This window comes from Electrophorus electricus, chromosome 8, assembly GCF_041902795.1.
Source record: "Electrophorus electricus isolate QZ-2024a chromosome 8, ASM4190279v1, whole genome shotgun sequence".
Lineage (NCBI taxonomy): Eukaryota > Metazoa > Chordata > Actinopteri > Gymnotiformes > Gymnotidae > Electrophorus > Electrophorus electricus.
In genome coordinates, this window is record NC_137504.1 from 26157501 (window position 1) to 26169981 (window position 12481).

At 45.0% G+C, this 12481-nt stretch overlaps 1 protein-coding gene across 15 annotated transcripts in view; it reads right to left on the reverse strand.

Moving 5' to 3' along the window:
• Positions 1-12481, reverse strand: part of rgs3a (regulator of G protein signaling 3a) — a 127531-nt gene that overhangs the window by 16329 nt on the left and 98721 nt on the right. For 13 of the 15 annotated variants that reach the window (XM_035526932.2, XM_081720210.1, XM_035526929.2 and 10 more), the window contains one exon: positions 746-816. The exons of 1 other annotated variant lie outside the window; for it this stretch is intronic. In XM_035526932.2, coding sequence (XP_035382825.1) covers positions 746-816 — 71 coding nt within the window. Of the gene's footprint in view, positions 1-745; positions 817-3211; positions 3309-12481 lie in introns of those variants that run through there. One more of the 15 variants, XM_035526940.2, reaches the window with a different exon arrangement.

The window sequence follows — 12481 nt, forward strand, 5'->3', positions numbered from 1 at the left end:
TACCATTATACCATTCAGAAGGTCGGTTTTTAAAGGGCTTTATTTTCCTCTGATTTATGTAAATAAACAAACGTAATATATGTCACGACTGTAGCATGTTTAGAAGGAAAATGCAAATGACCTTTCGTCCACAAATGTGAAAAACTATCATTCCCAAAATCTTGATTTAGAGGTGTTGCAAACCCCAAGGTATTATTCAAATCTTCAAGGATAGCTCCAGTTTAGCATGGTGTGTATGCATTAATATCACTATGTACATGGTGATAACCATCCATTCAAAAGAGACTGGGTTCCCAGGTCATTTAAAAATACAGAAAAACAACTGCCGTTTTCACACAACTGTTGATACGGGGAGAATTCTTTTAGATCTGATAAGACATGACAGAAAAGATCTAGGGCTTCATTTTATGTGTTCTGGTAACAAAAATACATCACTGACCCACTTTGAAACCAGGGCCAGACAGTAGGTGAAAACACAGTCAGATTTGACAGTTTTCAGCTGAGTATTTAACCTGTGGTGGTCTGCAGACACAGACATTAAGCTCCTTTACGGCCTGAAGCCCACTAGGTAAGAGAACAAACCAGCCCTTGATAGATTCTACTTTATGCAGTAGAATGAATGTTGAATGGCTCTCTGTGTCACCTGCCCACTAGCCTAGTGAGAGAACCAAAGCAGACAGAGGGAGTCCAAGCACACAGGGGGAAGAACAGCAGTCTATGCAGGGCGCCGGGAAAATGGACTTACAGATTCTTGGGCTTTTTCTTCTTGTTGCCGTCAGGGCCCACGTCACAGCCGCAGTCGGAGCTGGCGCTCAGCTGTGGGTAGAGGAAGAGCAGAGCGTCATCCACCCAGACCAGCATCAGGGAGTGGAGAGCCGGCCGTCCGGAGCCCTCTGTCCCGCTCCAAAGCCTGCTCTGTATAGTCCTCAGGATCAAGCGCTGGACATAGTCCTAGAGGCCGGGTGTATGCGTGTGCGCGCGCGCGCACGAGTCGGTGTTGCGGCAAACCAGATGGTGCAGGTATGTGTTTGTGTGGTATAGAATGTACGAGTCTGTGACCCCAGCCACCCAATCCTCAACTCTGAGAGTCCAAAGCACTGTCCAAGGGAGTATGTGTGTGTGTGGAAAAGCGAGTATGTTTGAGATTGTGACCGCTTCTACCAGCCAGAGTCCGTGCCCAGGATTAAAGCTTCATACTTGAACCTTGGAGTCATGTTACTTTCCTGTCTTTGTAGGTTTTTTATTGGTTGGCTGGTTAGTGGAGGAAGAAAGGGAGGGGGTGTATGGAGTGGAGGGGGGGGGGGTGGCCAGTAATCGGTTGGTCAGGGTAGAGAGGTTCCATGTTGAGTGTGTGTGTTTGGGGGGCGGGCGACAGCAACCAAGCAGAGAAAGAATGACCCATTGTATGGTGAGTACACACCCCATCCTGACCTGAGGACTGGCCAAACATAGTATGGCCACCTCGTACTGTGTAGAAGCGTAATGTTATTCTTACCAGAAAGTACTGAACTAATATTTGCACAATGCTGATGATGGACAAGCATAACCAACCATTAATGGTTTGCTACTCAGTTCTAAAAATCCCAAAGATTATGTGCGTGCATCTGACTAAATTGTCTGGAAACGCATCGCGCAAAGTAACACAACTGAGCAAGTGCGGGCTACGTGGTGTATAAGAGAAACCACAACTGAATGTGCAATCAAACTTGACAATCTAAGGTCAACCGTTTAATCTGTTTCACTAACTTATTCTAGGCTGCACAGCTGCAGTAAAAATTACCTTGGCTCTAGCGTCATTTCTGGAAGCCTCCCCCCTTTCTATAAACGCCTCTTATCACATCACAGGGCTTGGTGTCGTACAGAATATGTGCTAAAATGGCTTGTTCTATCTGAGCATGACCCTCTAGGACAGAAAGCAACACACACACACACACACACACACCCCTCAGGACCCCTTCATAAGCAAACAGATCACTTAGCATGTGCTGGGTGGCCATTATGCCAACACATGACTACACACACACAGGTGCATAACATATAGCAAGGGGTCACAGCACAGAGGCAAGTGTATCAGAGTAAAACAGGCTAGCTCGGCTCAGTGCTGTCACTGAGAGGTAAGGCATGGATAGCCGTGGAAGCCTTGGAGTGCACAGGTGCAGAGTGTGCACGGTACACGTTCTCAGTGTTCTTCCCACGCAATAGTCAAATCCACTTGGCATTAGAGTCCCTGCAATTCTTGGGCCAGGATGAAGCCTCCAAACCATTCTCCAGGTTTCTTAAGACTAAAACGGTGGAGCAGAAGCTCTCCTGTGGTTCTTGCTGTAAATTGCTCATTTCCCCAGGCACTTGCATTTAGTCATTCAGTTATTCAGATGTAAGTATCATTCAGGCTGTCTGGTGTTTACCACATCAATTTCTTTCAGGACCCAAAATACTGGTTCAGACCCAAAGTCTCAGTGGGCCATTCAAGAACACAATCCTGAAACACTGTGCCTCTATATAACAGGAACCTGAGAACTCTGTCATTACCCATAACCCCAAAGGGGTCTGAAACCAGCATGAAAATAAAACGTCTAATCTTGAAGCCAGGAACATGAGAACGAGGGTAGTAAAAAACAAGAGCCCCGAGAGTACTGCCCCCTGTCCTCCGCCCATTAGTGCTTTGCACGGGGGTGGAGAATGAAGTCCTGCCATATTATGTCTGTGGTTATGTCCCTAGGTTCATATTTCAGCCTCCACAGATGTCATCAGTACGTTCCTGATTGTGTGCATGCATAACAGGTAGTTGAATCTTGAAAAGTTTAGTCTACTGCACATACGAAATGTACTTTACCGGGTTTGCTGAAACAGAGTCAGCACTCACCGATGCAGTTTTGGCTTGATAACAGGTAAATACTCAACTGTTTGCTTACATTGTGCTTAACCTACAAGATGACTGGACCATAGCTGAGTTGTGGCCGCATATGACACTTTACATTCATATTTTCTTTCTCTCTCTCTCTCTCCCTCTCAGCAGGCCTGGACGAGCCTCTTTAATGACCTCCAGCTGCTCAGCAGGCTTGTCTGCGGTCAACAGAAATGCAACTATTCACTAGCATTTCCTTAAACAGGTCATTTATAAGCTTCACAAAATGTAAACCACTTATTCACCCGGAGGGAAACACGTTCTGAGACTATTAACATTTTCTGACTCATGCATTTGATTACTTACAGATTTAAGTGAAATTCTGCGATATCTGTCTGGGACCAACACTCTTCACCTGAGTCTTGCTTCCACTGAACCCTTCCAGCAAGCTCACAAGCAGCACTACAGGAAATGAGCTGTGTTTGTCAGCATGCACCTCTGGGTGCTGTGCGGTGGGCGTGTGGCAAAACAGATTACTTTCCAACGCACAGCTTACACACAGACTGAGACGCCTTCGCAGTGAAACTGCCCTGATTGATGCAAGTGATGTTGCTGTAAGGCACAGCAGGCCACATGTTTTGAGTTTGAGTTCTTTCATGCATTCCACAGAAACAGACACACTTGAACTAACCTTGTCCCTTTTAGATTTCTGTTCCTTCTGTTCTCCAAACATACACCGTGGCCCTTTCCATTTGAGTGCATCACATAGTGTGAATACCGTCTGTACCAACTAAATACAGCCATGCGCAGACACACACACACACACACATGCACACAAACAGTGGTGAGAAGAATGGGTGATAAAAGTGTGTGTGAGAGAGCGAGAGAGAGAGCGTGAGAGAGACAGACAGAGGGAGCTGGCAGAGATGTCTGATGAGAGTCAGTGTGAGTGAAAACAGGCTGCCAGTTATAGAGAAGGGGGCACGAGCCATAAGAAGAGCGGAGATACCCACAGCATGGTGCGCTCGGTGCGGAGAGGCAGGCCAGCTACAGGCCCCGGGTGCCAGCACGTCTGCTGCATGCCCCACCCTAACCGCCCCAGAGTGGGGCAATAAGGCACTGGAAATATCTGTCTGGGAAACCCTTTCTTAACCTTAGCCTTAGCGGTAAACACAGCGGAGCGTGCCGCCGGAAAGCACAAAGCAAAGCTTGCCGTGTTTGCTCTACTGCAAAACATGTTTGCTTTGAAGGGGACCTTTTCAGAAAATGGACCTCCATAAACATGACACCCTCCAAAAAAAAATCATAGGCATTTGACAGCAACAGCAACATGAGCATTTGGCCGACATCTACGGCTACACGACATCTTTATTATCCAACACTAATAATTAGAATACTGAAGGGAAAACCAGTGTACACATATCACATAATACAAACTGGTCTTGGAGTAGCTTGTGTATCCTCAGCTCGGCTACAAGTGAGCCGTGGGCTTTGTTTTGTGAAGTGGTTGGTGCAAGACTGCAGACCAGGTGATACATTCAGTTCAGCTGCCCTTCAAATCCATGTTCCCTTTAAGAAATCAAGTCCTCAGGCACATGCGTTCACTGAAATGAAAACAGTTGTCAAGTCTATCAGTGTTGAACAATTTAGCACTGTGTATATATTGTTTTCTATTTATTTTAATAAAAAATGGTTTCATGAAGGTTTCTTTCACTTTTACGAAATGCCAGTTGTGCCATATTTATTATCTTGGCATCATGTTACAAAATAAGATTGAACGCTTTCTAATTCTGTCATTTGGAACGTTACATGTTTCGCTTTATTGACCAAAACAATCATTTTATTATTACTTATTATTTATACAGCTAGTAGAGGAAACACTAGTATGTTCACAATCATGTCGCCAACATCCTCTGACTCCTCAGCGGAAACTGCCTATCGAGTTAGCACACACACACACAACACAACACAAATTCACCAAGCGTGAGAACATGGGCAGTCAGTTTTAACCCTGACTCCAGCTTTCAAACATGAACAACAAACACCCCCCCATACCCATCACACACACATACACACACACACACACACACACACACACACACACACAATCTCAGTCCCATGCTACAGCACATTATCGACCTTTCCTTTTACAGGCAAGTAAATACCCTCCCTGTTTACAGGTTGTTTCCTATGAATCTCTCTTTCTGTTTCTTCTTTCAACATTTATTTAATGTCACCCAGCTACCTCCACACAATGCAAGGCTCTCAAACGGCCTGGCTGTTCTTCATCCGGGGCCTTTAGTCTGGACCCCAGCTACGGGCCTGCGTGGGTCTGGGTTTCCTCACATTGTGCTGGTTGTAGGTGGGAGTCCAAAGCGGGGAGAGGGTGGGCAGGACATGGCTCCACTCCCTAGGGTCCAAGCTGGACAATGGAGCACTCAGCAGCTAACGGAACACAAGACCCAAACAAAGCTGAGAGGCTGAAGCTGGCAAGGCCCTGCTCTGGCTCCTTGAAAGCCCTTCTCGATGGGAAGGTACTGCTCTGCATTTGAAACATGCTGCTACGGAAGAAAAAATACCCCCAGCAGGTGAATGGGAGGAAGGGAGAAGGTGGTCTCAGAGCCTCGGGTTGGGGCTTCACTGGAAGTACGACGCTGTGGGAGCTGACTGAGGACAGAGAACGGAGAGGTGAAGTAATGTGCCATCTGTCATTCTAAGCCCTGTGGCATGACACAAAACCTTTTCTTTTCATTCTGAGAATGCTCAGTGACCATGTTTTGGACCATAAATTAGGAATTTGCATTGAAGCTCCAGAGAAATAAAGAAAAGGAACCACTGAAATACATGAATTACAATTTGCAACATTTTCTACATTCAGCCATTAGAGAGAAACTTTTAATGTTTCACATATTATGCTCAGTCTAAAACTGAGTAAACAAGGATCACACTGAAAGCCTTGGCATGAACATGATCTCTATTGAATAAAATCATTTGGACCAGTGTAACTGTATCTGTTCCTTCCTTTGACTGCTCCATTGTTTAGCAGGAAGTGACCAAGACTATCTCTCACCACTCACAGTAAGATTAGTACACATGTGCATGCACACACACACACGCACGCGCACACACACAGCCTTAGTGTATCCAGAGCCCTGCCGGATACACCAAAGCCGTGAGGATTGGCTCATTCACAGAGTTAAATACCAGAGGGATGAAATTTGAACAATGAAGAATCCATTACTACATATCTGTGTGTGTGTGTGTGTGTGTGTGTGTGTGTGTGTGTGTGTGTGTGTGTGTGTGTGTGTGTGTTTGCTTGTTTGTATTAGGCTAATTTTTCCTGCTGTTATTGCTACAGCAGGACACGGCTGCTTCCTGGTGGCTTCCTGGCTTCCTGCAGAGTGGGATGTTTTTGAACAATGCCGAGTCTGGGCCTCAGTCTCCCAGGCTTCCACTCCTAGCAACACAAAAGGGTCAGATTCCCTGGATGAATCCGCACGCCCTCCGCTCACCGCAGGCAGCCACATTCCAGCAAGACTCACCTACAAAGCGTCAGATCAGTGAACTGCTTGGCAGAGTCTGGCCAGTGGCAGGAATTTCAACAGATGTATTTTCAGATGGCTTCCATAAGCATCAGGCCGGAATTCCGGCTGAGCTTCCAGAAGACATGGAGAAGTGATTAAGAGTTTGTCAGAACAACTTGTCACAGAGCTCAAACAGATGACTGAGGCCTTTGTTTCTCTCCTGAGGATAAACTCTGCTTATTTCAAGATAAGACCTGCCATCTGAATGTATTTGGTCAGCAGGATTACATAATTGCACTAGCAACCATTTAAGATAGCTCAGACAGATAGCAAACACCCGTCAAAAAAAAAGGATAGGGAGGTTCTTTTTAGACAAGCCAATAATAGCCTTTGGCTTTTTTGAGAATTCTTTTTTGTACCTGTGATTTATGACAACATTGTTTTACAGATTTAATGGGCTTGAGACAAAGTTCACCAAGGCAAAGTCTGCCATTAATCATAATAGCAAGTACTGACAGAATAAGCTGAGAGTCATGTCATTACTCAGGGTTACTTAGGACATTGCGCGCATGACGGATGTATAGTAACAGATGACACGTATCAGTGTCTTTCAGACACTTTTCAGAAACCTTTGCACGCGTATTTGCACATGGAGGAGGTACGGGCATTACGGAAGGTGATGGAAAGACATGTGGAACTGACCCACAGTTTGAAAAGGGTCAGTGGTAAAACAGGAGTGGTTTTACAGAGACTAACAAAGCAGCATTTGTAAGCAGGAGAGCTAAGAGAGTTGGGCCAGAATGAAAGGTCATTACTCCGCTGCGGAGAGAGGCCTTTCACTGATCACACTAGACGATCCCAGTGGAGACGGAGCCCGGAAACAAGCTTGGGTGGGTTTGGCTAAGCATTGTTGCTCATTTGAATAATGGTACTAAAGCATACACTTATAATAGCAGGTCAGCTATAGCATTAGATTGGCAAGTTTCATCTGTATTACCTGCAGGTGCAACATAGTTTAAAAAAAACACTTTCTGCCACAATATGTAAAATTTATTTCAGATAATAATTTGTGATCTTCATGAATGTTTATTATAATTGCCATTTTGAGTGAAGGTAAATGTATTTCTACAGTAAACACATATGTCTGTGCTTCCAAAATAACCCTGCTACAAAGGGTCATGTGTTAAAATATTTTTCATCCTACATTATAAACTGCTTAGTGTTCTTTACACTTTTCCAGAATAAATTACATATTTTACATTATAGTCATTTCAGAGATTCTTCATTAGAGCTTACACACGAGTCCATGTTGACGCATACAACACAAAAGCCTGAGACGACTATGCAAACTCAGTTTCCATAACTGCGTTTTTCTGTAGGACTACGCCAAGGTTTGAGGTTAAACAGAGGAACATCACACTGCTAGCAACATGTTTATATTTCGAGTGTGGAATGGAATTTGAGAAATCGAATAGTGAAGATGATCTCATTATGCAAGAGCATTACACCAGTTCTGATGCAGGGGACGTTCCTTACCCAGTACCAGCAGCACATGGTGTGGGCCTGCGAAAGCTTACTGTCTCCTGTTGAGCCCGGCCAGAACTGTTATTTGACCTAGTTGAGTTCTGTGGCTATTCTCTTTCCAACACAGGTAGTAGTGTTGTAGCTATTATACAGGCTAACCCCAAATTTAGTGGCCCCTTGGAGAATGATGCATGTAAATTGCACCATAGCTGGATGACCAAAGTAAAACAAATATGTTAGGATGCACAGTGGGTATATGGAAAAGTCATAAGGAGAAACACATGGGAATCTTAGAAAAGGTGTGGCGTGGTGCTTGTACCAAAGCAAATCCCTCCTGCCTAAAAGTGACATGTATAAACAGCAGCAACACATGAATTAGATCTAGAATTTGGGCCTTGACACATAAATCAAACGTGCTGTAAAATACAGCCAGAAACGCAGCCAAAAGCCAGCACTTTTTGGACATTCTGTCCTATGACCTAAATCCCTTTTCAGGATCATAACAAGCACTGCATCTGAGCCCCCGAAGAGAAAGCAGCATCACATTTCTGTGGTCCCTAGAGGAAGGTAGAGCGTTTTAGACCCAAGAACAACAGCAATGCTTCCTGCTCTCTTAAGCTGGGTCAGTAATACACAAACGAGGACTCCCACAAAGAGGAGTGAACAGGTGTGTGGATGAGTGAGAGAGAGAGAGACAGAGAGAGAGAGAGAGAGAGAGAGAGAGAGAGAGAGAGAGAGAGAGAAAGAAAAGGAGACCAACAGGGTATATCAGAGCCTTAAGACAAACAGCCAGATAAGTCACAGACAGATGCAGTGACAGGCACTCATTACTCATCCAGAGGACAGCATCGAGCTACACATTGATATGTGGGAAAACATACTGGCATTGTTATACAACATAAATATCCACCAGCTCTCACCCCAAGATCAAACCCACCAGCCAACACACAAACACGTGCGACTGGACCATTTGTTTTTCATCTACAAATTTTGCAACCATGACAACCCAGTGGTAAGAGGAGGTCTACCTTACAGTAACTGGTCTTCGCAAAGGGCGTAGGAAATCAAAACGCACATGAATGCACATGCATACGCACACGTGCGCACTCAAAGATACACACACACACACCATCACTGATATAATGTACATTCAGCAGGCTCTGACTACTGTGCCAGACGCATGCTGGCAAAGGCTTTGCTATAGCAACCGTGATGCACGTGGAAAAACACAATGAGTAAAGTCCCTCTGACTTGTGAGAAGTGGCGCTCAGGGTGAGCGTAAACCACGGCTAGTGTGAACCAAGGTTGGCGTAAACATCTAATGTGAACCACGGCTGGTCTATACCATGGCTTCTGTTCTCCCTCAATAACAACTCTCTTGGTGAGGTCATATCCTTGCATGTTTTTTCATACTTCTATGCTGATTATATTCAGCTGATTTTGTTCTTTTCACCCTCCGACACGCAGGTTTCTGCTTGTATGTTGGCTGGCCTAGAAGATACCTCTTTGCGAATGGCAGCTCACCACTTGATGCTACATCTCAACAAGACTGAGTTGCTATTCATCGCTGGAGATGTCTCCTCAAGTCAACGCTACAGGCTCCCACTAGAAATCTCTCAGTTCAATGCAACTGACAAGGCAGGCAACCCTCGGGTACTTCTGTATAATGAACTATCCTCATATTGCAGATTCCCCCTCTACAACATCTGGAAAATCTGGCCATTTCTCTCTACGGAAGCCACTTGTGCTTGTTCGTGCTTGAAACTGGACAACTGCAACTCACTCTTGGCAGGCCTTCCCCTCTGTGCAATCAGTCCGCTGCAATTCATCCAGAATGCAGCTGGACAGCTTGTTTTCAACCTCCCGAAGTTCCCTGTCACCCCCTGCTGTGTTCCCTCTGTGGGCTCCCTGTAGCGACTTGCATCAGATTTAAAACACAGACATTTGCCTCCAAAGCCATAAATGGACCAGCTCCCACATACCTAAAAGAACTAATCAAACCCTGTTCCATACCACGCTGTCTTCATGCCTCTGTACAAACCTCCACTAGCTGTCCTCAAACAATGAGTGAAGGCTCACCTCTTCAATGAGCACATAAAAATGCACTTTTACTGTCCTCTAAAAAAAACTTTTTCTGCTTCTTTTTTTAGCTTGATAGTATTTTTTAACAATGACCTTACTATTGTCAAATGAGGATATGTAGTTGATTGAAACTACAAAACGCTTTTTTGTCACTCTAGACAAGGGTGGGGGAAAAATGCAGGAACTTGTAAATGTAAACCAGGGCTAGCATGAAACCAGGCCTAGCGTGAACCAGGCCTAGCGTGAACCAGGCCTAGCGTGAAATCAGGCCTAGCGTGAAATCAGGCCTAGCGTGAACCAGGCCTAGCGTGAAATCAGGCCTAGCGTGAACCAGGCCTAGCATGAAACCAGGCCTAGCGTGAACCAGGTCTAACGTGAAATCAGGCCTAGCGTGAAACCAGGCCTAGCGTGAAATCAGGCCTAACGTGAAACCAGGGCTAGCGTGAACCAGGCCTAACGTGAAACCAGGCCTAGCGTGAAATCAGGCCTAGCGTGAACCAGGCCTAACGTGAAACCAGGCCTAGCGTGAAACCAGGCCTAGCGTGAACCAGGCTTTGCTTGAAACCAGCACACCAACCCTGCAGTCTACATGCGCCAGATTTGGTATTATGGCAGGCAGTGCTGTGGATTCCATAACGAGAGTTACACCATTCAGCTCTTACATTAGCCAAAGCTAGATCTGACTGAATTACAATGCAAGTCTATGACACTAGCATTTTAACTAATGAATGAACAAAGTTATACTTATATAGTGGCTTTCTCAGGGATGCTGTATAATAGAAACAATTGTACTGCCCATTTGCATGTATTCTCTCCTGACACACACACACACACACACACACACACACACACACACACACACACACACACACACACACACACACACACACACGTTCCTGTCAATAACAATAAAAAAAAAACACTGAAAAGCTGTAAGTTGCAGTCCACAACTAATATATACAATAAACATCAATGTCATAATCACCCTGGTGGAAATATATTTAAGTTTTAGTAGATCTTAGATTGGATTTTAACAGTTCCCTTGCAAATCATGCATTAATTTTAGCTCGCCTTGAGTTCCAGAGAAAAACCATGACTATGGAAGCAAAACCCCTCATTACCAGAACAAATCGGACAAATAGAGTGACATTATGATGCAGCGTGTGATGCTTTTGACCTCTGTGCATGGGGTGGGCAATCCACCAGATGGTCTGTCCTCAGATGTGGGACCACATGAAGTCAGTGTGCATTGACCTGATGGACGGGGTCAGGACACCTTGGCATCTGCCAGAGCTACAGCCTTGAATCTGCCCCTTTTCTAGGCTGTCAGGGATTCATAAAGCAACTCTGATTTTAGGATCTGTCCATCAGAGGGGGTAAGCCGACCTTGAGCCCGTTTAGATGGCTGCACCTTTAGGTCTGTGGGGAAGCCTGGAGTGAAACCTGGAGCTACAAGGATACAGGTTGCACCTGGAGTGGGCCCCACCCATTCCCATAGTGTTGACACGTCTCATTCATCGACATTCAAACTAAACAGAGAGGAATTAGTGCTGGATTTATCCTTTCCCTTCATGTCTGCAGTGAGATCAACAAAGGGAGTTCACATACTTTAGCATAATTAAGGTCTGGATAAATAGCATAGATGAGAGAGCGTTTTAAATGATATAGCATGGAATAAAATATACACTCACTGCCCAATTCATTAAGTACACTATCTTATTTGGGTCATAAGGCAAAGGTTCATCAGGCACTGCAACATTTTACACACTTTAAAGTCACGGGACAGAAACGGACTTCTTGTGAAAGGTTGGCCCAGCTTTACACCTACAAGGTGTGTCTACAAGGCAAGGGTTTTGTTCTTTTGTGACTGCTGGGGGTATCCATCTTTGAAATAAACAAAGAAATAGTGGCTACATTTGTAGTATTCCTGATGAAGCGTGAAACTTGGACACTCAATGACTACAACGTTAAACTGAATAGGATGTTATTCAATCTGCAGCATGTTTGTTGCAGGTCAGAAACTAACAAGGCATCTAAAAACCTTCTACCTCAGAACTATGAACAGAAACCCTGCTGCAAATGGCAAACAGGAAGGAGCAGGGTGGTTGAGACAAAACAACCAGTCATGAGTGTTACAAGTTACAGCCGTGGGAAAAGTGTGTTACATCACTGAACCATGTGGTGTGGGAGGAGCTAGCATTCAGGGTGCTATTTGTAGCCTAGCTAAGCTGTGTTTGAGCTCACATGCCTGACCAGAAGGCTTTTGGCATCTGAACATCAAATTCTACGAGGAGAACTAGAAAAAAGGGAAATAAGAAAGAAAGAATATGTCAAAGAGTGATGTGAAGATGTTACTACTCACTCACTCACATGATCACTCCCTTACTCACTCCCTCCCTCTCTCATTCCCTTACTCACTCCCTCCCTCTCTCACTCCCTTACTCACTCCCTCCCTCTCTCACTCCCTCCCTCACTCCCTCCGTCTCTCACTCCCTCCCTCTCTCTC